The sequence below is a fragment of the Zonotrichia leucophrys genome, chromosome 27 (assembly GCF_028769735.1).
Source record: "Zonotrichia leucophrys gambelii isolate GWCS_2022_RI chromosome 27, RI_Zleu_2.0, whole genome shotgun sequence".
Lineage (NCBI taxonomy): Eukaryota > Metazoa > Chordata > Aves > Passeriformes > Passerellidae > Zonotrichia > Zonotrichia leucophrys.
In genome coordinates this window covers 3,446,363-3,469,825 of record NC_088196.1, presented here as the reverse complement: position 1 = coordinate 3,469,825, position 23,463 = coordinate 3,446,363, and the positions used below count along the sequence as shown (strand labels likewise).

The 23,463-nt window shown below is 61.5% G+C and overlaps 1 protein-coding gene across 2 annotated transcripts; it reads right to left on the bottom strand.

Annotated features, from left to right (window-relative positions):
• Positions 1-4,745: 4,745 nt before the first annotated feature.
• On the bottom strand, positions 4,746-23,186 carry JUP (junction plakoglobin). 2 transcript variants are annotated; one of them, XM_064733822.1, is made up of 15 exons: positions 23,114-23,186; positions 13,890-14,122; positions 12,685-12,938; positions 11,268-11,506; positions 10,243-10,444; positions 9,709-9,853; positions 9,273-9,376; positions 8,068-8,406; positions 7,467-7,622; positions 7,220-7,339; positions 6,939-7,089; positions 6,725-6,846; positions 6,474-6,513; positions 5,776-5,943; positions 4,746-5,593 (listed from the first exon to the last, which is right to left on the bottom strand). In XM_064733822.1, the coding sequence occupies exons 2-14, from the start codon at positions 14,113-14,115 to the stop codon at positions 5,798-5,800; spliced, it is 2,244 nt and encodes a 747-aa protein (XP_064589892.1). In that variant the 5' UTR covers positions 14,116-14,122; positions 23,114-23,186; the 3' UTR covers positions 4,746-5,593; positions 5,776-5,797. The 2 variants fall into 2 exon arrangements, with proteins under 2 accessions (XP_064589892.1, XP_064589893.1); XM_064733823.1 differs by having other exon boundaries at positions 23,073-23,128.
• Between the last annotated feature and the right edge of the window lie 277 nt (positions 23,187-23,463).

The following is a 23,463-nucleotide window of genomic DNA, read 5'->3' as shown; positions in this document are numbered from 1 at the left end:
ACCAGGGGAAGGCTGCAAGCACAGCCAAGGCACGGTGAGGATGATGCCCAGCCTGGAGTGAGCCGGTGGGTGGCGGCTTTGCCCCCATCTGTCTCCCACTGCCCCACATCCATCCCCCAGCCCCCTGCTCTAATCCTGTCCCCGCCACACACAGCCCAGAGGCACAAACAAAGCGGAGATAATCCGTCTGTGCCCCCCGCTGAACCCCGACCTTGCCCAGGGATGGAACACGTCACAGGGCCATGGGCACTGCCCCTGCCTGGCCCTGGGGGCTGCAGGAATGTCCCCATGACATCCCCACAGCTCTGGGGATCTGCTGGCTGCAGGGATCTCCCCCTGGTGTCCCCACAGCTCTGGGGGCTCTGCTGGGAGCAGGGATCTCTCCCTGGGGTCCCCACAGCTCTGGGGGCTCTGCTGGGATCCCCACAGCTCTGCTGGCAGCAGGGATCTCCCCCTGGGGTCTCCACAGCTCTGGGGGTTCTGCTGGCAGCCCCCTGCTCCAGGCTGGCATGCTGGAGGAGCAGCAGCCCTGGCATCCCCTGGCACCCCTTGCCAGGCCCACCAGTGTTCCAGCCCAGCACAGGGGAGCAGGGACGTGCAGGGGGTCCCAAGAAATGCTGGGGGGCTCTCTCTCCCAGCTTCCGGCTTGGCTCAGCAGCAGCTGCTCCCAGAATTAGCCCGGGATGTTCTGGGTGAGGAAATCCAGCCCGTCAATCCCATTAGCAGTGATCAGCGCTGTCCCTCCGTGCCCACCGCCCCTCCCCGGCCCCGCTGCACTCACGGAAATACTGCAGGGTCTCCTCGATCTGCTGGGGGGTCAGGGGGGCTACGGGCTGCGGGGGGGCGCTGGGGGCTCGCAGCCAGTCGCCGTGCTCGTAGCCGAACACGGTGTCAGCCCGCAGCGTGTAGCGGGGCAGCTGCTCGCCCAGCAGGCTGACGATCTCCACCTCGGGGACAGCCTCGCTGCACAGCTCTGGGGACAGGGGGACAGAGGGACACGGCGTCAGTGTGGTTTTGGTTTGGTTTGGTTATTGTTTGGTTTGTTGTTTGGTAGTTTATTTGGGCTTTTCCCCCGCTGCTTTTAGTATTGGTTTATCTCTTTGCTGCTTAGCTACCTTTCTGCCAAGTTTCAAACCCCTTCCTCCCACGTCCAGTTGTTAACCCCTCCTGTCCCAAGCAGTTTTCCTCCCTTGTATCTCTTGCCTTTGTGTTCCACCCCCAGTTCTCCTGATTAGCTGAGCATTGTATCCTCCCTTGAGACCTGCCCCCCTGTATAAGCTGTTGTTTGCCCCTAGCTCATTGCCTGGGACTTGGGGAGTGTAACATCAAATAAAGTAACCCAGTGCCACCCAGTGCCACTCAGGCCCGTGCTGCTGCTGTGGCCTTTTTGTTTCGCGTTTTGCCTCCATTGGTAGCTGGGATTCTGTGGAGCCCCGAAAGAGGGGACTGTCACCCCCTCACTGTCACCATCAGCCCAGGGTGGGGGGCGTATGTGGGGAGGGGGCTGTGCAGGGGGGAACATCCTGCACCCCTCAGCCCACTCTGTGCCCTGCAGATTTGGGGCTGGTTCTGTCCCCAGAGCCACTGGTGCAGGGATTGGGGGGTCCCCCGCAGGGTGGCACTCAGGGACCCTTCCCCAGCTCTGTGCTGCTCCCCTCATTCCCCGCTGCCCGCGGGCAGGGTCCTGCTGCCATCTCCTGGCCACACTCCGCGCTGGGCACAGCGGGCCTGGCACGCAGTGTGGGGTGAAGGATGCCAGGACAATGGTTCATCTCCAACACAGAACAGTGACAGGATGGAGAAACTGCCCAAAGGAGACCCAGCTCCTCATCCCCCTCACCCCAGTTCCCGCTGGCACCCTCAGCTGTACCCACCAGTGATGGTCGTGGCATCGCGGCGTGTGCCCGGCTGGGACACAGGGCTGGGCTGGGGACAGGCGGCGACAGCTGAGCCCGGGCTGAGCTGGGCGTGGCAGGCGGGTGGGCTCTGGCTGGGGAGGGTCTCTCGTGGGAGCGGGGTGTCCAGTTTGGCTGGTGTTGCGTGGGGGCCTGGCTGCCATGGGGAGAGGCACCGTGCGCCCGGGCTCCCGGAGCGGCACACCAGAGTCCCTTCTCCGGGCCCTGCCTGGGGGGAAGGAGCTGTTCAGGTGATGCTCGAGGGCTCCAGGGACACATCCTGACCCCCCATAGGACAAACAGCTTCCTGGAGGCAGCATCTGCCAGCCCGGAGGCCGGGTGGCATAGCCAGGGCTCAGGCGTCCTGGCACAGGAGAGCTGTGGGAACAGAATCCAGCTCAGCTCCACCCCTGAATACGGGGCAGGTTTGGCAGAGGCAAGGGGTCAGCGTACCTGCTCTGCGGTGGCTGCTGTGTGACCGGGGGCTCAGCACCAAAGCAGCACCAGGACAGGACAGGACAGGACAGGACAGGAGAGGAGCCTGCCCCCACAGGGTCCCTGCCGGTTCGCTGCCTGTGGAACGAGCAGGGAGGAGCTGTCGAGTTGCCCGGCGCTGGGCAGACACGGCAGTAGTGCCAGGAGAGCCCTGGGCAGCTCCACCTCGCAGAGCAAAGTCCACCTGCGAACCTCCGCCCTGTCGGCAGCAGGATGCAGAGCAGGGAGCAGGGCAGGGCTGGGCAGCATCTGCAGCTGCCTCATGCCAACCATAAACATCATGAGACGGGCCATAAATCCAGTATATCCCTGCTCTCTGGCCACCTCCAATGGCTCTGGCTCGGGCTGCAGCCGCTGCTGGCACTGCTGCCCTTCTGCCCTGCAGGGCAGGAGCTCCCTACCCCATCCCCAGCCCTGCTCCCACCTCCCCCATTGTGCCACAAGCAGCCCCTCGTCCCCCGCTCATGCCAGGGCATGGCTGCCCTCTATCCTGGCAGGTGCTCGGGGTCTTTACCACATGCACAGCACCCACACCAGGCCACCCTGCTTCCCCTGGCACACAGGGACAGCACAAGGCAACACACAGACCCCGAATCACACTCACCTTCCCCAGCCCTGTGCCCCCTGGCACTGCCACCACACACCTCTGGGCGGCCCAGGAAGCAGCTCCCCATCCCCAAACCCTCATCCCCTCCTGTCCCCAGGGAGGGAGCGGGACCCACCGTGCGGAGCGGAGGTGCCGCTGACTGCGGAGGGAGCGCGGCCGGTGAGGGTGAGTCAGCTCAGCCGGGGCTGCCAGAGCCCTGCGTCTGCTTTTGGCCCAGCTCCTGCACGTACATTCACTCTCCCCGGGGGAACCTTGTTCAGACACGTGCGGAGCAGCTCCCATCTCCCCAGAGCTGCTCCCACCGACCCCGGACCCCACTGTCCCCCCTCCAGCAGCGTTTGATGAGCCGGGAGCTGCCCCGGGAGCTGGGCCAGGGCAGCACGGGGGTCCCGGGCAGCGATGGGACACGGGCCAGGAGGAGCAAGGTCCTGGCTTAGCCTGGCCCAGGTGCCTGTGCAGACTCGCTCTGTGCCCTGCCCGGTGCCATCCTGCACCTCCTGCCCGGGCACCTCCCGGGGAGCGCCATGAGAAGGGGAGAGATGAGGAAAATTCTCCTAGAGCTGTGGCAGCCGCCCTCAGATTCTCCGGGGAACGGAGGGGAACGGCTGGGCCCGGCCCGGGGATTTGGGGTTCCCGGCCTGGGGAACGCGGGACGCCGTGAGAACCGGAGGCACAGCGCAGCCGGTGACAGCGGAGGGGGAGTGGGACACCGCAGGAGCCCGGGAGCACCGGGAGTGCGGAAATGCCGGGTTTGGGTGCAGGGATTGCGAGAAGGGAGATCCGCACACACGCTGGGCGCTGCTCCCGGCGCGGGGTGGCTGCGGAGCCATCGGAACCATCGGACACCGCTCCCGACCCCGCCGACAGCAAAAGCCGCTCCCCAGCCGAGGATGCCGGGACCCGTAGTCCATCCCTCGCTAAGGACCCCACAAGCAGCTCTGGTTGCTCTGGTCCAGGTGTTCTCTGGTCCACTTTCCCCCCAAAATCCCACCCATGCCCCTGGCAGCTCTGCCCGAGGGAACTGGGGATCTCGGGATGTGCGCCCCTGCCCATAGCTCCAGGAGGGCTGCAGGACCCGGCCCCTCCTAGGGCAGATGTTCTGGGGCATCTCCAGACCCGCTGGCACTTTGGGGACAGCCAGCTCCGACAGCACAAACATCCCTGTGACCACAGCAGGGCTCCACGAGGTGGGGTCCAGGTTCAGCACAGCCAAACCCCCATCCAGGCACACAGGGCTGGAGCCAAGGCCTGTCACAGATTGTGCAGCAGCTGCAGCAGGCCAGGGGCTGTCTGGCCCCCATCCCATGAGCCACCCCAGCCCCACGGCCCTCGGGAAGTGCACTGGGTTTTGCCCGGAAAGCAGCTGTTGTTTTGCTCGCTGCAGGTCCTGGCACGGGCTGTGGCAGGAAGCAGCTCCATTTCCCTGAGCACTGGGGTTGGCTGTGGCCACAGCACCGAGCTCGGGCAGGCAGGATGTGCCCCCCCAGCCCCACTTCCCAGCCCAGCTCCTGCTGCTTTGTCCCCGCTTGCTCCTGTCCCGAGCACGGCACATGAACCTCGCTGTCCTGCTGTGCTCTGTGGCAGCCTGGGCACACATCCAGGCAAAGCAGGTGCCAAGCATGGGAATGAGCTACCCAGGATCACTCTGGACCATGGAGGGGCTCACCAGAGGGTGAAAGCTGTGCCTTCCCCTGGTTTGCCCCAAGGGACCGTCCCCAGCCGACAGAAGAACAGGCTCAGGGCAGCACGGGGCTGCAGGGGTTATTTTATTCTTTGCTTTGGTCTATACAAAAACAACTTACAGAAATAATAAAATCTTCCATTCCTGACCCACACTCCAGTAGCTGTCCATCCCTTTCCAGCTGGAGTGTTAAACCACCATCAGATCTAAAGCCTCTTTTAAAAAATGCGTTAGATAAGGGAGGAGGGGACGGAAACACACCACTCACCAAAGAGAAGGGAAAGGGGTTAAAATGTGCAACAAAGATCAGTACAAGGACACAGTTCCTAATGCTGGAGTCACTCCTCTATGGGGACTGGCAGGACAGGGACACAAAGTCAGCTCCCAGCAGCTGATGGGAAAGAATTAAACCTCAGACACCCCAAAGGTCCTGGGACATGAACCCTTTGCTTTCAGCAAACTGGATTGGCCTCATTCAGTTGGGGTTCGCAGGAAGCAAAGGGATTTTCCATGTCAGATTCCTCTCCTAGAACACTAACACGCAGAACAAATCGTGGGGAGGTTAGAAAGCACAAACTTAAAGACGGCAAAAGCCGTTGGCACCATATTAAAAATAAAAAAGAAATATATATTCATAGAAAAGACTATTTTGCCAATGAAAGATCACTAACGGTGCAAGGTTTGTGTTTTAAAGCTTCAGAAACAGTATCTTGGATGCTGGATGTGGCAGTAGGTGCTCGAAGCAGTCCCAGGAGGAAGGACCTTCTCCACAGACCCACAGCGAAGAAAACAAATCGAAAACTAAAACCTCTCGTGGGAATGGAAAAGTTTTGTCTTCTCAGGCACTTCTGTCTCCCAAGTCCTTCTCGCAAATGCTCAGCTCTGGGGCCACCCTCTTCTGCATGGAGAGAACACCTGCAGGGGCAGAGAGCTCCTGTCACCCACCCAGGGGGGATTTGGGAGGACACCAGAGCGTGGGACACCCTGGGCTCACAGGTTATAGGGGCATTGACAGCACCAGAGACCCCGTGGTGGCACCAGGGTGGCAGGTGCCACCAGGCAGCCCTGCCACAGGTGCCAGGGGTGCTGGCAGGTACCTGGTGTGGGGCTGTGGGCGGGTTAGGCGAGCATGTGGTCAGCGAAGGGCGCTCGGACGCCGTCGCTGTAGGCATCCATGGGGTAGTCCCCATCCATGTCCATGTGCATGTCCATGGGGTCCAGGGGGATGTCACCCGAGTACATGGGGCGGTAACCAGGGTCCAGCTCTGCAGGGAAAGAGTGTGGCAGCCTCAGCTCCCATCAGATCTCAGCCACCTCCTTGTCCTCCCCATCCAGGGCAGCATGTGACACGTGGTGCTGTAAAAGGGCCCCACCATCCCCTAGCCCAAGGGCACGAGCTGTGTGTGCTCCCTCTATGGGGACTGGCAGGACAGGGACACAAAGTCAGCTCTCAGATAAGAAAGAATTAAATCTCAGACACCCCAAAGGCCCTGGGACATGAACCCTTTGCTTTCAGCAAATTGGATTGGCCCCATTCAGTTGGGGTTCGCAGGAAGCAAAGGGTTTTTCCACATCAGATTTCCTCTCCTAGAACACTAACACGCAGAACAAATCGTGGGGAAGTTAGAAAGCACAAACTTTCTAAGCTGAGCATCCCACTCAATCCCCAGCAGACTGGGCTAGCAATTGCCCAACCTGAGAAAGGTTTTAAACCCAGCCTGGCTTAGTGACACAAGGCTGCCCCCCAGAACCCAGCCCATGGGGACCCTGCAAGGAGGGCTGGTGCCATACTCACCATCTGAGTAGGGCTCGTTGATGGGGATCATGCTCTGAGCCTAGGGAAGAAGATGGCAAAACTGAAGGGATTGATGTTCACCATGCTCAGGGGCCATGAGCCAGGAGCTGAGGCCACAGCCCCTCTGCCTCCCACCTCCCACTGTCTGACAGCCCCTCCTGTCTGAGCTCTGGCTGGAGGTGCTGCCAACAGCTCTTGGAAGCAGCACGGGGCCATCCCCAGGGAAATCCAGGTCTGGCTGGGATGCTCACCGCTTCCCAGGCTGCGGGGTCATGCTTGAAGAGGGAGTTGGTGAGCTCCACGGAGACGCGTTTCCTGTAGTCAGGGTTCTTGTCCTCCGAGATGCGGAACAGCACAGCGGCCGCGTAGGTGGCTGCAGGGACAGCCAGAGCCTCAGCTCCTGCTGCCACACAGCACCAGCACCAGGAGAGTCCCCAGCACAGTCCCCAGCACGGCAGCACTCACCTGTGCCCTCATTCCTGGAGTGCAGCAGCTCCATCAGGGGAGCTGAGGCGCCCTCGGCGTCGATGGCATCTGCTGCCTCCTTGTCCTGGGCCAGCTCGCAGAGCACGCCGGCTGCCACGCGCTGGATGTTCTCCACCGGCGAGTACAGGAGCTGTCAGGAGAGATCAGCAGCTGTGTGAAGCAGCCTGCAGGGAGCCCCTGTGCTCTGGGCACGTCCTGATGCATGGCCAGGATGCAGCTCCCCGTGCAGGCTGGGCAGGAGGCGGCCCTGTGTCCCTGACCTGCACGAAGAGAGGGATGGTGTTGAGGCGGAAGATCTCCATGCGGTTCATGGGGTCCCGGGCCAGGATGTGCAGTGCCCCCGTGCAACCCTCCACAATCTCTTCCATCTTCACTCCATCCTGCCAGGGAACAAGAGCTCAGACAGAGCCTCACACACCGGGGCACGGCCACATGAAGTGTGGGCACAGGGATGGGTTGGGTTTTGGGGTGCCAGGCTGTGCTGGGGGCACAGGGGTGTTGGCTCACTGTGTAGGGCTGTTGTGTGCCAGCAGCTGCGTGTCTCTGGGCGTCCTGGTGAGCCTTGACCAGCAGCTGGACCAGGCGGGGGATGACAGCAGCCTCCTGCAGCGGGGCGTGGTTGGCCGGACACAGGGCCAGGTTGCGGATCAGGCCTATGGTAGCCTGGGGGAGAGGAGGAGGAGGAGGAGGAGGAGGAGGAGGAAGGAGCCATTTGTCTCAACTGTGCATCAGAACAGCATGTGTTCCCCCAGAGACCCACTGGCTGCACCCTCCCCATGTGTCCCACCCCATCCCCTCTGTGGGGCAGCTGACTCAGCCTCCCCCTGCCCTGGATCCACCCTCTCCCCAAGCTGAGCTCCAATTCCAATGAGCAGCAGGCACGAGCCACTTCCTCCATCAGGACATGACCCACCAGGAGCAGGGCTGTGGCAGCACCAGCCACCATCACTCTGTGCACAGCACCAGCTGCTGCCCCCCTCAGCATCCCATCCCATCCCATCCCATCCCATCCCATCCCATCCCATCCCACCACAGAACAGCAGCCAGGAGCCCTCTCCAGCCCATTCATGGGCCTCCTCCTGCCCCCAACACCCCTCTGGCCCCTCACCTTCACCAGTGGCCACTGGTTGGGCTGGTTGAGGAGCTTGACGATGGCGGGGATGCCGTAGTTGAGGCGCACGGAGTTCTGGGCCATCTCAGCCTCGGGGTGCCGGCTGGTCAGGTGCCTCAGGGCACACACGGCTGGCTCGGTGATGTCCTCCTTGTCACCCGCCCGCAGGATGGTGTGGATCAGGGCCTCCACCCCGTTGGACTGCGTCACCAGGGTCTTGTTCTTGCTGTTGTTGCAGGTCAGGTTGGAGAGGGTGCCGGTGGCACAGGTCAGCACGTTCACATCATCAGAGCTCAGCTGGTTCACCAGGATCTTGAGGACGCCATCCAGGCCCTCCTGCAGGGGTGGGGATGGGAGGTGGGAGCAGCACACACACAGCCAGACCCAGTTCCAGCCCCACATCCAGCCCCACAGCAGCCCTACACAGCTCTTTTTCCATCCCTCCATGGCTCCTTTTCAATCCCCGACAGATGGAGCTGCTCCTTCATGGTGAGCCCCACTCTAACATGTGCAGTTCCACTCAGAGTTTAATGTCTCCTGCTGGGATCACACTTTTAATGCCCCTGCCAGCACTCCCCACACGGTGATGGAGTGACCCCAGTCCTGGCCAGCAGCCAGCAGCAGGTCAGGAAAGAGTTAAAGAGCCATGACCACATCCTCCTCCAACCCTTCAGTCAGCAGAGCCAGGGATGGTTCCATCACAGCCAAAATAGTTTCCAGGCTGCATCAGAGCTAATCCACATGGAGCAGCTCCAGCAGATGGGAAAACTCATCAGGAGGCAGCAAAGGGCTGGGAGAGCAGACCCAGAGCAGGGCTGGGGTCACCTCTGCACTGGCTGTGGGCACAACAGCCTTGGCAGCAGCTCTGCCAGCAGCTCCCCGAGGAGCTGGGCAGGCAGCCAGCCCAGGACAGGCTGATGGGGCTCCTGAGCCAAAGCAAACTCTGGTGGCACTGCTGAGTGACCGTGGTGGCCTTGGCCCGGCGCTGGGGACACGCAGGAGTGCTGGCAGCCAGCTGGCACGAGCAGCACTGGGATGCAGGGCAAGCTTGGGCACAGCAGGGCATTCCCTCACCCTGCCAGGAACACGGAACAGGGAACACAAGGCTTTGAACTCGGCCTGGCACGAGCCACCCAGCACCTGGCAGGGACACGGCTCCAAAATGTGGCACCGAGGCACAGCCAGGGGTCCTGCAGCCTCACCTGCTTGGTTGCCACGTCAGAAAGGTTCCTCAGGGTCCACAGGCAGTTCTGGACCAGCCTGGGGCTGGAGCTGGTCAGGTGCTTGCCCAGGGCCTGCATGCCACCTGCAGGGAAGGGGACAGTCCTGTGAGCAGCCCTGGCCATCCCAGCAGGACAAGGAGCAGCAGCAGGGCTGGGTGGGCTGGGCTGATGCTCCTGCACACAGAGCAGCTCAGCAGAGGCCAAATGTGGTGTGTGAAGAGCTCTTGGACAGCCAGGATGGATCCTGCCCACACAGGAACATGCCTAAGCAGCCTGCAGAGCAGGAACCCAGGCCAGCACAGGCTGTGCAGACCCCTGCCCATCCCACAGCCATGCAGGAGGACACGTCCCCACCCACATCACCCTGCCACCACCACTCACCCTCCCCCTGTGGCTGTGCCCCAGCCTCTCTTACCAGCCTCAACGATGGCAGGTTTGTTGCTGGGACACACGGACAGCACCTTGAGCACGCGGCTCGTGGTCCAGAGCAGCTTCTCGTAATTGTAGCTGCGCATGATCTGCACCAGGGCCTGGGGTCCCCCGTTGGCCAGAATAATCAGCTGCAAGGCACAGTCCCAGAATGGGTTGGATTGGAAGGCACCTTAAAGTTCCAGTTTCACCCTCCACCACAGGCAGCAGCACATTCCACTAGATGAGGCGACCCCAAGCCCTGCCCAACCTGATCCTGAACATTTCCAGGGATGGGACATCAAGAATGGAGGGTTGGGGTGTGGGACCCCCTTTCCAGATTCCCAGCTCATGCCAGGACACAAACCAGGCAGGAGCTCCAGCCTCTTGGCATGCAGGAATGCTCCGGTCACATCACCAGGGATGCACGGATGGTGGGATCTCCACCACTGCCTCCTGCACATCTCTGAGGTGCAAAGTTGGGCAACCACCCCCTTCCTGCCTTTCCCACGTCTCTGTCAGTCTGGGATCCCCAGCCCACCTTGCTCTCCTGGTTCCCATAGGCCAGGAGCTGGAGGCAGTCAGTGGTGATGGCCAGGAACTTGGGGTTGTTCTTGTTCAGCAGGGGCACCATCTTCTGCAGCCCGTCGGCCAAGCGCACGGCCATCTTGGCCCCCTCCTGGTACAGCAGCAGGTTGTGCAGGGTGGTGATGGCGTAGAAGAGGACAGACTCCACGGGTGAGCTGTGGGAGGGCAGCACACTCCACGTCAGGGCAGGAGCTACACCACACTCACAGCAGGCTGCAGCAGAGCCCCCAGGGCTGCCCCGAGCCCAGCACCCAGCAGCACCCCAGGGAATGGACACCTCAGAGCCTGAGCCCCATCTCTGTGGCCAGTGTGGGGTGAGGTACCCACTCCCCTCCTCCTGCCTCCATGCAGGCTCCATGGGTTTTCACAGGTTCACACTCTCCCATTGCTTTGGTGAGCAGGAGGACCCACACTGAGGGCAGCAGGAGCCCTCCCTTCCTCTGGCCCCATCCCAGGAGGGGCTGCCAGGCTCTGCCATCCCCCTGGCATCCCCACCAGTGTAGCAGCACAGGTGTGCAGAAGCCTAAGATAGGAGATGCCAAGTCATGGTGAATGGGCTAGAAGCCCTTCTTCTGCCTTTTGGAACTCCTGCTTACCTCTCTGTAACCCTGTAAGTCACTTTCCTTTAACCCTTGCCATTGGACAATTTCTGATTCCCCTGTACTCCATATAAAGAGCTGTTTTAGCCTGGTTCTGGTAGAAGGGCTGTCACTGGGAACCTTCACAGAAGAATTAATAAAGACATCGCTGTGGAACCCCACACAGCCTTCTCCTCTCTCCCTGCCTGCCTAGGCACCTAGCAAGCTGAAGGGCAGAAATCACAATGAGCTGATAATCACTGAAGAGCTGATCTCACTTAAGCTTGTCAAGGTTGCCTGCACCTGAGAACTCCTTGGGAGCTCAGGCAGCCTGTCCTGATCAGAACTGCACTGTCCAGGACACCCCAAACCCAGCAAAAGGCTCTACATCCCCACGTACCTCAGCATCCTGACGAGGGCTGGGATGCCGCCCGACTTGAAGATGGAGAGCAGGCCCTCGCGGTGGTGGGAGAGGTTGTGCAGGATGCTGGTGGTGCAGCGGGCGGTGTCCAGGTCGCTGGTGCTCTGCATGGTGCGCACCACGGCCGCCACGATCTGCGGCGACTGCATCAGCGCGCGGCGCGACGCCTCCTTCTTGGACAGCTGGTTCACGATCATGGCTGCCTTGCTGACAACCACCTGCAGGGAGACATTGAGGTGTGCTGTCGTGGTTTGCCTCAGATAGCCCGGGTTTCTACCTGAAGATTCCTTCCCCAGGCGCATCAGTCACCTTTCCTTTCCCCTCCCAGCACTGTCTGTCAATCCTGGCATTCCAGAAGAGCATCAAGTGATTCAAAGGATGCCCTCTACCCCTGGGGGGGCATTGGGCCATCCAGGTGTCCTTTGTCCCTTGAGACCTCTCCTCCTCTACCTGGTTCGTGGGACCCCTACCCCTTCCCTGCCCCTCTCCCCGGGGTTAAAAGGAGCAGCAACCACAGGCTCAGGGAGTTCTGTTGGAGCTGTTGCTGCATTCAGAGGCCTGTGGGCCAGAATAAAGCTCTGGATCCAAACCCTCCATCAGAACCAACTCCTTTTCCTTCACCATCGCCTTAAAGCTTCTCCACCAAGGTAAACATGAGCTCCTGCATGTCTGGGTAAACAATTATCCAAATCACTTGTCTCCAAGCACCCAGCTGCAGCATGCAGCCAGCCAAAGGTGTCTCTGAGGTGAGATCACCACAGTTGCCACCTTTTGGTCAAGTAGCAAGGGCCAGACAAGCTCAGGCACATCCCATCTGGCTATATTGGTAATATAGCAAGGACAGGGTGTGAGGTGACGTGGCTGGGCAGGGTGGGCTCAGTCCTGGTGCAGGACAGAGGCAAGCAGGAGTTTGGTGAATAAGAAGGAAACAGACATGGCCACAGAGACTCACAGGGACAGGAGCCCATCATTGTCACAGACATATTTAATGAAAAATCCTTTTGCCAGGATCTTTTCTCCTGAGAAGCTGGGAAGCTTCAGGTTCTCCATGTTTTGCTGCTTTGGAATGAGATTTGGAGAACTGTTTAACCAGCATGTGAAATTGTTCTTGCTTGATGACCAATGACAGCCACCTGTGTCAAGGCTGTGAGCAGTCACAAGATTTTATCATCATTCCATTCTTTTCCTTGCTAGCCTTCTGATGAAATCCTTTCTTCTATTCTTTAGTACAGTTTTAATATATTATTTTCTTTTAATATAATATATATCCTAAAATAATAAATCAGCCTTCTGAAACATGGAGTCAAGATTCTCATCCCTTCCCTCGTCCTGGGACCCCTGCAAACTCCACCACACATCAGCTGAAGAGACAAACCCAGCAAACAGAGCTCCTTACCGGGTCCTCATCGTTGAGCAGCTTGGTGAGCTCAGGGATGGCACGTGTGGCCAGCTCAGCATCATCCTGGTAGTTGATAAGGTGCACGATGGCTGACTTCAGCATCTGGGAGGGCTCAGCCAGGCGCTGCACGTTGGTCTGCTGCCCCTCCAGCTGGGTGGTGATGAGGAGCGAGCGGTCCTCCACCGTCTCGGGGTACATGGCAGCCCGCACACGCTGGGCACGGGTCATGGCCAGCTGAGCCTCCATGTCCGCTGCAGGAGGAAACAGGGAGGCAGCGTGAGGCTCTCTCCAAGGAGCACTCCCAGCCCTGCTCCCCAAAACCAACGAGATGAGCAAGAGCTTAGCGCAGAGACACCGGCCACGTCAGCAGTGCCCGCGCGCTCTGCACAGAGCTGGAGCTTCAAAGCGTAAACAGATCCGGCAGCACAGAGATAAGACAACACTCAATTAGGCAGCATGATGGGGCAGTTGTCACACAAGGCCCATTAATTAAAAAAATTAAGGATATTTGCAACTTGGGACTAGCTGGCACTGGAAAAAAGGACAACACTGAGGCCTTGCCCATCGAGGATGCTGAGCTGTGATACTGTGGTAGCCACCCATGGTCACCACCTCTGCACCACAAGGACTGCACAGGGTCCTATGGAGAGTTCTGATCCCCATGGGAGCTGTCAATAAACCTACTGCTGATAGGGAACTGCAGAGGCAAGCAGAGCAAACCAGTCCCTTTGAGGGGATAAAGCTGGGGGGAGCATCTCCTTCACCCCAGGCTGCGTCTCCGCATCATCCTCGCCTCAGCGGGAGAAGCCGTGGCAGTGCCCACAGTGTTATGGCACAGACTGGCAGCTCTGGCAGCCACACTGGGACAGGTTTCCCAGCAGGCAGACAGGCAGTGGAGCAGGTGGCAGCTCCGTGGGATGGGATCAGCTGTTCCCATCTCGAGCCAACCCGCTGGCGCGCTCGGATGTGCGCGCAGCTCAGCTCAGCTCCAGCGCGGGCTGACCGCGCGCCACCCCCGCACCACAGCCTCTTGGCGCTGGGGAGGAGGACAGGAGGAAGCATATTTTAGGCAGCAACAACTCCCAGGGTGTGGAAGCCAGCATGGAGGAGTACCCAGAAGCAGCACGGCTGCGGGGGAGGAAGAGGAAGGCAGGAGCTGAGCAGCTGAGCCCGCGGATGTGCCAGGCCTCACAGCCCCTTACCTTGCGCTTGGCTCTGGCTCTGGCTCCCTCCCTGGCAGTAACTCGTGGTGGTTGTCTTCTTGATGGTGTACTGCTTCCCATACACCTCGTCATCGTCCCCCAGGCACTTGCTGCTGACCGAGGGCACCTGTGTGTTGACGCCGGAGTGGATCCCGGAGTCATAGGTGTAGGTCTGCTGCCACTCCGTCACCTTGATGGGCTGCTCCATCATGTTCATCACCTCCATGGCTGCTCTGCGGGGTGGGCAGGGCAGATGTTACACCTCCAGGCAGCCTCAGGACCCTCCTGCCCCTGTCCTGGCCCCGAATGGCACGGCAGGCCCCGCTCAGCAGCCGGCCCTGCGCAGATGGAGCCGATCCCTATCTGCCCTCCTCCCCCACTGGAGATGAAAGGCGGCACCGCGATGACGAACCCAAAGCTCAGCACTTTGCTGCTCGTGTTCAGACATGAACGGCGGCTGCGTCTCACCGAGCTGTGTCTCACCACTGCCACGGCCAAGGTGTGGGCAGGCTCTGCCCAGCACAGACACACCACAAGCTCCAGGGTCCCATGAGCTTTTTTAAGACCCCTTCCAGAGACACAACCTGCTCAGAGCTGGGGGCATGCCAGGAGCTCCAAGCTCCATATGGCTGGAGTTCCAAGCATAAAATGAACTTTTTTAGAAGCTTCCTGGGACACTCCTAAAGCACCTAAAAATAAGCAGGCAAAGCCACTGGCTCAGCTCTCCCACAGGCGCCCACGGCATGGTCTGGGGCTGGGCACTCCCCACTCAGTGCCAGGACAGGGCAGCCCGGCACATCCCAAAACTCAGGACAAACCAGCCAAGGTTGCTGGGAGCAGGGCTGGGATTTCCTTGTCTTTAATTTGGAGATACAGGAGGAGGGAGGATGGCTCAGGGATTAATGCCTGAGCTCACTCAGGGCTGTGAGTCACCAGCCCTGCATCCAGGCCTCCGGCACGACCAGGAGGGCTGGAGGGTTGGAGACAGGCAGGGAAGGAGGGATGGAGGCAGCACCCGCCCAGCCCTGCGCTGACCCATCACCCAGCATTCCTATCCCTTCCCGGCCGCGCAGGAGTGCAATGAGTCAGAGTTTCAGAGGCGATAAGCAGCGAAGGGAGCAGCAGCAGCAGCACCCATTGCAAACACCCTAATTACCACCTGCACCGGCCCCGATTCCTGCGCCGGGGCGGCCGCGCATCCCTGGCCCCGCTCCAGCCGCCAGCACCGCGCGGGACCCGCAGGGAGCGGCCGGGCTGGGGCGGCACCCCCGGCCCCAAAACCCTCCTGGAGGAGCGAGAACACGGAGCTGAGCCCCCCGCCAGGCCCGAGGCTGAGTCAGGGCGTCGGGTGGTGGCCGAGGACGCGGCTCGGCGGGGCACGGCGCGCTCGGGCTTGGCGCGGCTCGTCCGGCGCTGCCGGCTGTTCCCAAGGAGCTGCAAGGGAGGAATCCCGAGCCCTCTGCACAGGGGAGGAATCCCAAACCCTCTGCACGGGGAGGAACCCCGAGCCCTCTCTGCACAGGGAGGAACCCCAAACCCTCTGCACAGGGAGGAATCCCGAGCCCTCTCTGCACAAGGAGGAATCCCAATTTCTCATCCTTCAGATGGGAAACAGAGCCCCCCACGCGTGTCCCCCCCGGTAGGAGCATCCCGCAACGCCCAGCCCCGGTCCCACCGCCTGCCCGGAGCCGCGGCAGGGCGCAGCTCCTGCCAATCCCATATTTTTTGAGCTGTCAAGCAGCACCGGCAGACTGAGAGCGGCTCTAATGGGCTGAGCATCATGCACGGTGGTCAGGAAACGGAGGAGCCGCTAATGGAGGGCGGTGGAGGCAGAGCTGGGGTGTGTGAGCAGTGGGGCAGGACGGTGTGTGACACACGGTGCCAGGGGCCAGAGGAGAGGCAGAGCTGCTCCCCACCCCGCGTGGCAGCAGGGATGGGCCGTGGGAGCCCCGGCGCGGAGCTGGGAGTGCCGCACACCTGCGTTGGTATTTGGGAGGGCGGGTCCTCCAGCTGGGTCACCCTGGCACGGTGGCAGCCTCTAAACTGTTGTGTTGGGAAACCCAAGAGAAGCAATAGTCATGTTTTATGAAGTGTGGAGGTGGTAGGAAGGAGAGCACTCTGTGGCACTGGCAGGGCACAGCACCGTGGGGCTGGGTGAGCTGGCACCATCCCCCCTGCACTGCAAGGCCACAACAGCCCAGGCCTGCACTGGAAAGCTGCCCTGGACAAGGTGGGCATGGGGAGAGCAGAGCTGAGGCAGCACAGACCACGCAGCCAGGACAGGGACCCCAGGCAGCAGCTGGCAGGTCTGGCAGGGGCTGATGCTGCTGCACCACTGCTGAACAGCGACATCCACGCCACAATTTAGAGGCATCAGACAGGCACTTAATTCTCCAAACCTCCAGGAGCTGGGCTCAGACACCGTACAGAGCCCTGCATTATGCATGAGCCACCCCTTCTGTCTGCACCACAGCACCCAGGGACATCAAAAGCCAGCACAGCTCCTCCAGCTCTTACACGAGCTGCCCCAGACAAGCTCCAAGCAGGAGAGCAGGACCAGGAGCCCCACAGAAGAGACACAGGCACCTGTGCTTCCCCTGAGCATCCCCCCTACAGCATTTGCTCATGGCCACAGGGAACAGCGAGGCCAGCAGCACCCGAGGTGACAGGGCCAGTGGAGCAAATGCCAGACACTCCTGCTGTGAGCAGTGACATTTTCTGAGCTCTGTGTCAAGCGTGCCCTGCTCATCACTCCGTGAGGGGCAGCCACTGACACAAGCTTCTCCCTCATCCTCCACAGCCTGGCTCTGTCCTCAGGTGTCCTCTCTCCTCAGCAGGATCAGGAGAGCTGGTTACCCCTGGGTTCAGGAGCCATTCCCAGCAGTGTTTCTAGGGAAGTGCTGCAGCAGGGAAGGACCCTCGTGCAGGAGGGAGAGGCAGGGTGTTATTTGGGGCATATGTGACCATACCCACACTGAAGGGTCAGCCACGAGCAAGGGGCATGTCTGGGTGGGCTCCAGCCCTCCCACATCAGGCCTGTGGGCAGCCCTTACCTCCCCCAGCCAATCTGGTGGAGTGGGAAGGGGAGAACAGTGAGGGCAGAACCCACCGGGCCTCACCTGAGCCACACTCCACACAAACCTAGACCCCAGGTAAACAGGGTTTGTTCCTCAAACAGTGAGAAATCCCCCAGGAGGCAGTGAGGCAGCTGTGGGGGACTGTTCAGAGGGGCCAGCAGGTTTGGGGAGAACCCCCAGCCTGCTCCTGCACCACAATGGGGAAGGGGCCAAGACACCCGAGGGGCTTCAGCCATGGGATGCAGGACAGGCAGGGCCTTCAGGCACTCAAGCAGGGCACTGCCAGGAAGAGGTTAATCCCTCTCCCACCGCTTCCCTGAGCCAGGAAGGCAGAGGAAGCTCCCGCAGGCTGTCGGGCACCGGCCAGCAGCTCATCCGCCCCCGGAGCCATTTGATCGTGGTCCAAGCAGCACAGCCCCCCGGGACACCGTCTGCAGAGGAAGTCTCTGGCAAACACGCAGCCCCAGGCCTGAGTAGCCCTTCTCACCAGCTGCTGTGAAGCCTTCAGACCCACCAGGCAGGGCATAGACAGCAGACAGGGCTGAGCTGCCCAGAACAGCAGCAGGAGAGCAGTGAGTGGTGCTTCATGCAGGAACATCCACTGCTCGGGGGCTTCTCGGGGAGCAGCAGCCCCTGGGGTGAGCAGCTGTAGTCCCCCCAGTGTGGGGTCACCCCAAGGGGAGCAGGTGGGGGGCACAGGGCACCCCCACAAGCACTGGGTTTCAGGGTCAGGGGGTGTGAGGGGCAGCCTGTGCTCATCACAGACAGGTCCAGCCTGCCCTCAGCCCAGCATGGAGCAGAGTGGGTGCTCCACAGAGCCCCACAGTGCTGGGGGGGCCCCTCATGCAGCCCCAGCATGTGAGGGTCTGAGCTCGGCTGAGCTCACTGCAATTACAGTGGCCAAGGCTTTTAAGGGAAAGGGAAGAGGCAGTTAAGGCAATTCAATAAATGCAGCACAAGAAAAGACTCTATTTTAGAAGCACTTACACTACACAGAAGCCATCTCCGGTCCCCCCCTCCCTGGAGCAGCCAGGGATTAGCAGCTCAGACAGCCCTGGGCAGACACAGCACAAGGTCTCCCCACAGACAAGGACACCCAGAACACTGTCAGAGTGCACCTTGAAGTCCCCCAGCACCCTGGCCCTGCCCCAAGGTGCTCTCAAGTGACACCAAGGGCTGGGGAAGCTGAGGCAGCCCCGCTAACGAAGGCCCCGCAGACACAGCACAAAAGCTTCAGTGGTTTTGAAGAGGATCCTCAGGAACACACAGCGGGAGCAGGCAGAGAAAGGAGCTTGTCAAGACCTCACCAGCATCAATGGGAAGCGTTGGAGTCAGATCCCAGCACCAGGAGCCCTTTCAATGGGGCTTTACAGGGAAGATGAGTGGAAGAATTCAAAGGGGAACGAGAGCTGCTTGAAGTTTAATGAGGAGGAGACAGCGGCGGGGGATCAGCCTCTCGTTAGAGCAGGCAAAACCACTGGCCTGGCCTTGCACACAAAGGAGCCCATGGCCTTTGTGTGTGGATGTGCCCTGGTCCAGAATGGCTCCTGACTGCCCCACCAGCTCTGGGCACTCAGGGCAGCCAGCAGGGTGCAGGAGCTTCAGATCCAGGCTCCAAACCTCTTCTACATTTCAGCTACTGTGATTTTGTTATATTTGAGCTGCTGAATGCCTCATGCAAAGCTCCAGCTCCTCTTGCTGGGAGTGCTGCATCCCCCTGAGCACCAGACCAGGCTCTGGCAGCAGAGCAGCCCCAGAAGGTGGCAACTGTGCCACGACCTGCAGCGCTCAGCTGATGCTCTCCATCAACCCAGACCGTGTCCCCGAAACGCCTCGCCTGCACCTGAATTAACAGCTCCTGACAGCTCCAGCACATGCCAGGCCCAGGCTGTGATGTTTTGGCACTTCACATCACAAAGCAACACAGTGTTATCCATCAAGTGCTCTCCCGCAGCGAGCGCACGCACGGCGCTGAGCATGACACCCACCCCCAGCTCCTGTGCAGGGCAGGGCCCACAGCAGGACCCTCAGCCCAGGGAAGGCTTTCCCACGGACACTCACCTGCCCAAGACCCACTGTGGGGTCTCTGGCAGCGCATCCCCCTCCCCACGTCACTGGCTGTTGGCACAGACACCTCCACCTGCAGGATCAGGAGGACCCACATGGGCTCATCTCATTAGAATCGTGTCTGGGAAAGATGGGAATTTGCCACTTGTTCATGAAATAGAGAACTGGCATGGTGAGATTAATCACAATTACTCCATCTGGATAAAAAAAACCCAAAAACCATTATTTTGTTTCAATGAGCAGCAAGAACAATAAGAACACTCTAATTGCAGGCTCTGGACCTTGCTGGCTGCTCCCAGCTCCAGCCACGGTGCCCAGCACACAGGGATTGCCACCCAGCCCTGCCAGAGGAGCTGGGGCAGCGAGGAGGGGCACAGAGGTGCTGAGCCCCGGCTTAATTTCTCCATCCAGTTGCATTACAGCTGCAAAGTTCAGACGCTTCACAAGAAATTATCACCCACAGCCGTCAGCACCCGGCCTGTCGGAGCAAGTTAATGATTTGTCACCAGGGCTCTGCCCGCGCGTCACCGCGATTACAGCAGCTCTGCCAGCTGCCAAAGGTCTCTCCCCACATACAGAGGAACGCTTTCCATCCAGCCCCCTACTCCAAAAAGCCACACAGGACCCCCATGCACCCACCCCACGGGGTCTGTGCCTCAACAGCAGGGCAGCCTCCCCTGGAGGGCACTGCCACCGTCACCCCTGCCAGGTGAGCTCAGCCAGGCGTGGGATATTGGGAAAACACCGAGCATTCCGTCTCCACCCCTGCAGAAGCTCCGGGTCTGGGAAGGAGGCCCGAGGAGGGCTGGGAACAGGCGGCGCAGATGTCGCGGGCTGCCCGACAAGCCCCGGCAGCCGCGGCTCGAGGCTCCTGCCCCGTTCCCAAAGAGATTCCCGAGCCCAAGGCGTGCCAGGATGCCTCCAGGCCCGCCGGCAGCCGCCGCACAACCCATCGGGGATGGCGGATTTAGAAGGGTATTTCAAACCTCTGCTTAAATAGAAACATCTTCATCTCCCCCCCCTGCCCAGCCCGCACAGCCATCGACAAAGCGGGTGTGGCTGCAAAGCCAGCCCTGTTTAAGCGCAGACACGGGGCTGAGGTCAAGTTTTAAGCTTTTTTGGAGCAGGAGTACCTGCACCTTCCCACGCCCTTGTCCACATCTTTGTCAGGTCTGTCTATGAGCAAAGAGGGGTAAAATCAACCCTGCCAGAGCAGAGAATGCGATTCAAGGCACCGATGCAGCCCCAGTGTCCTCCAGAGCTGCCATCCCCAGCCGTGTCCATTCTCACAGACCCACCTGGGACACTCCACGGGGCTGAGACTGACACTCACCCCCAGCTCTGGGTGCCCACACACCCTGTCTAGGTGGGGAAGCACCACCTGAACCCCGAGTTAGGCTCCTACTGCTGTAACAGACAGGACATTTCTTTTTAACTTCTGTTAATTAGAAGCCAGTCTAATTTAAACCTTCAAAACCGGCACAAGCGTCGGTAGAGATGCTGCAATTAAAGTTCTGCAAGTTCTCTGCGTAGAGAGAGGCTCTGCTCGCTCCCCCAGCCTGCGGAGCGGGGCCAAGGGCAGCTCTGCCATCTGCGAGCGGCAGCGCGCCCGGCAAAAGCGCCGCCTGAAATCCCGGAGATCTGGAAGTGTGATAAAAAGCCAAATCCCATGGAGCGCTCCCACACCAAAGCACAGTCTCGAAGGGAAGCCGTCCTCCCCAGGATCGGGCTGGGCTGCAGGAGCCGTGCAGCTGCACCGCAGTGCCTGCCCGGATGGGCTGAGCGAGGCTTTCAGGTGGGGGAAACAAAGGGGGGAGTTAATAGGATTAGGGCAGCGCTGAAACACTGAAATGCGGCACCAGGACCGGAGGGGACATCCCTCAATGCCCCCGGCTGCAGCCCGGCCACGATGCACCCGCGCTACGCCAGGCACGGAGCACAAACTACTCGCACACCCAGCCCCAGGAGACCCCTCCCTGCAGCCCGGCTCGTCCCCACAGCCCCTCCCGGGGATGAACGCGCTTCCTGGAGCCGGCAAGGACACGGCACATCGCCCAGACAATAGACTGGAACGCCATTGTCTGAGAGAGGGCCCCGCACGGCCGCCCCACCTTTCCCCAGCGCCCCGAGCCCTGGGGACCCGCGTCTGTCCCTGCTCCTGCACGGTGCAAGGAGGGAGAACAACCCCGAGCCACCGCTGCCAGGAGCTCTGCGCGGCCCCGTCCCCATGGCCAACTTGGTTAAGCCAAATTAGCAGTAAAAATGGCTTTTTCATGACACTTCATGGAAATCCTCCAAAACAATGAGAGATAACAGGCTTCAGATGTGCAAACGCAGTTCCAGTGGGTGCCCTGCACCCTTCCCAGCCAGCTCCGACAGCGACAAGGACACAGAGACGGACCCCTATAATTTTCTCCTCCCTGTTTCCGGCTGGACCGGACACTCCGAGCGCGGAGCCCGGAGCAGCCCCCGCAGACACTGCACCTGCCAGCCCGGAGCAAACGCCCCCGGCACCGCTCCAGCCCCATCCCCGCGGCAGCTGGCGGGGCCACGCTGCGCCCCCGGCTCCCCCCGGCCGATAGCAGACGGACACCGGAGCTGTGCGCTGCTCGGAGCTGGCACCAGCGCCAGAACCAGCACGACGTGGGCTGGAGCAGGAGGTGAAGCCACTGGGGGGGCTGTGTCACGGGGCTGTGTCCCCAGCCGCCACCTCCCTTCTAGTATGGGGAAGCTGAAAAGGGAACATGAAACCAGGCATGGGACGCACCCCGGCACCCCAACAGCGTCTCGGGGGTGCAGGGACCCCCAGCCTGGCCGGAGAGGGTGCAGCTGATGGTCCCACACCCGGGCAGGCACGATGGTGGCGCAGGTCACCCTGTCCCGTCCCCTCCTGAGCGCTCACGCTCCTCTCCCAGCACACGCTGCTCGTATGACAGCCCACGTTTGCCTTCTCCGGGCAACTCCCAGCAACATTTCAGCATTATCCTTTCATCTGTGCTGTAAACCTGATTAATTAAGCTAATCACTCAGCTAACGCAATTAGAGCGCTCTCTCCTCTCCAAACATCAGACAAACAGCCAAGTTTCGCTCCCCCCGCCGTTTCCCGGTGCGGATGGCCGCTGTCCGGGGGGCTCAGCTGGGACCCCCCGTGCTCTCTGTGCCCAGAGAGCTGTGGGGCTGTGGGGTGATGCCAGGACCCCCCTGGACCCTCTCAGCCCCCAGACCTCACATGCCAGGTGGTAAGCCAAGGATATCCCCGGTGCCACGGGTAGGGACGGCGATGTCGAGGCGATCCGAGGTGGCCTCAAGAGCAGCACGCGGTGTCCCCAGGTGTGGCTGTGGCACGGAGCTGCTCCGGTTTGCGTAAGAGCCCCAACAGCACCGGGCGAGCGCCGTGCCAGGGCCTCGCCCGCCCAGCGGCGGCTCCGGGCGGGGCCGGGACAGAGTCAGCGCCTCGCACTCCCGGAGCCCGACTCGGCACCGGGAAGGGGCCGGTACAGCCCGGCTGCCCGTGGGGACCCGCCCAGCTGGTGCCGCGCAGCACCGGCCGAGCTCCCGGGCAGCACACGGGGAGCGCTGCCCCAGGGCCGAGCCGGGACGCCCGGTGCTGCCGGTACTGCCCGGCCCGGACACCACCCGGGTCCTGCCCGCCCCGAGCGCGGCCGCTCCCCAGCGCCGCGCGGCGGAGTCCGGTGCAGCCCAACCCGGAACAACCGACAGCCACGGCCTCGGCCCCGGCCCGGCCGCCCCAACTCCGCTCACCGGACCCCTCCCCGCCAGCCCGATCCTCCGGAGCCTCCCCGCTCACCGGAGCGATCCCTGCCCGGTTCCGGCGGCCTATTGCCGCTCACCGCCGGTCCCCCACGCCCGATGCTGGCTGACTGGCTCCACTCACCGCCGCTCCCGGTGCCCCGCCCCGCTCACCGTCGCTCCCCGTGCCCGGTGCGCCAGTCCCGTTCACCGCCGCCACCCGTTCCCGGTGCCCCGGTCCCGCTCACCGTCCCTCCCGGCCCGTTCCCGGTATCCCGGCCCCACTCACCGTCCCTCCCCACCCGTGCCCGGTGTCCCAGCCCCGCTCACCGTCGCTCTCCGCCGCCCGCCCGCTCCTGCCCGAACAAAAGGCGAGCAGCGCCCCGCGCCCCGCCCCGCCCACCACAGGCCACGCCCTCACGCCGCCCGTTCGCTATTGGCTGCTCCGCACGCCCATCAACTCCTGGCCCCGCCAGACCCCTCCCCCGCCGGACGTGTTTATCCGCTCCCCATTGGCGGGGGCGCGGCCGCCCCGCCCTCTGCCCGAAGGTGATTGGACAGCGGGGCGGGGTGGGCGGGGCGCGGCGGCGGCAGAGCAAGGGCGCGACCACGAGGGGACCACCTGGGTGACGTCAGTGGGCGCGGCCAGGTGGGGCCGGGACCCGCCCATGAGCAGGGCC

Excerpts from the sequence above, each read along its gene's own strand:
- JUP (XM_064733822.1), bottom strand. The coding sequence starts at position 14,115 with ATGGAGGTGATGAACATGATGGAGCAGCCCATCAAGGTGACGGAGTGG. Across the intron at positions 8,407-9,272 it reads CTGACGTGGCAACCAAGCAG|GAGGGCCTGGATGGCGTCCT; the intron begins GTGAGGCTGCAG and ends CCACCCCTGCAG. Across the intron at positions 5,944-6,473 it reads CAACGAGCCCTACTCAGATG|AGCTGGACCCTGGTTACCGC; the intron begins GTGAGTATGGCA and ends CTTTCCCTGCAG.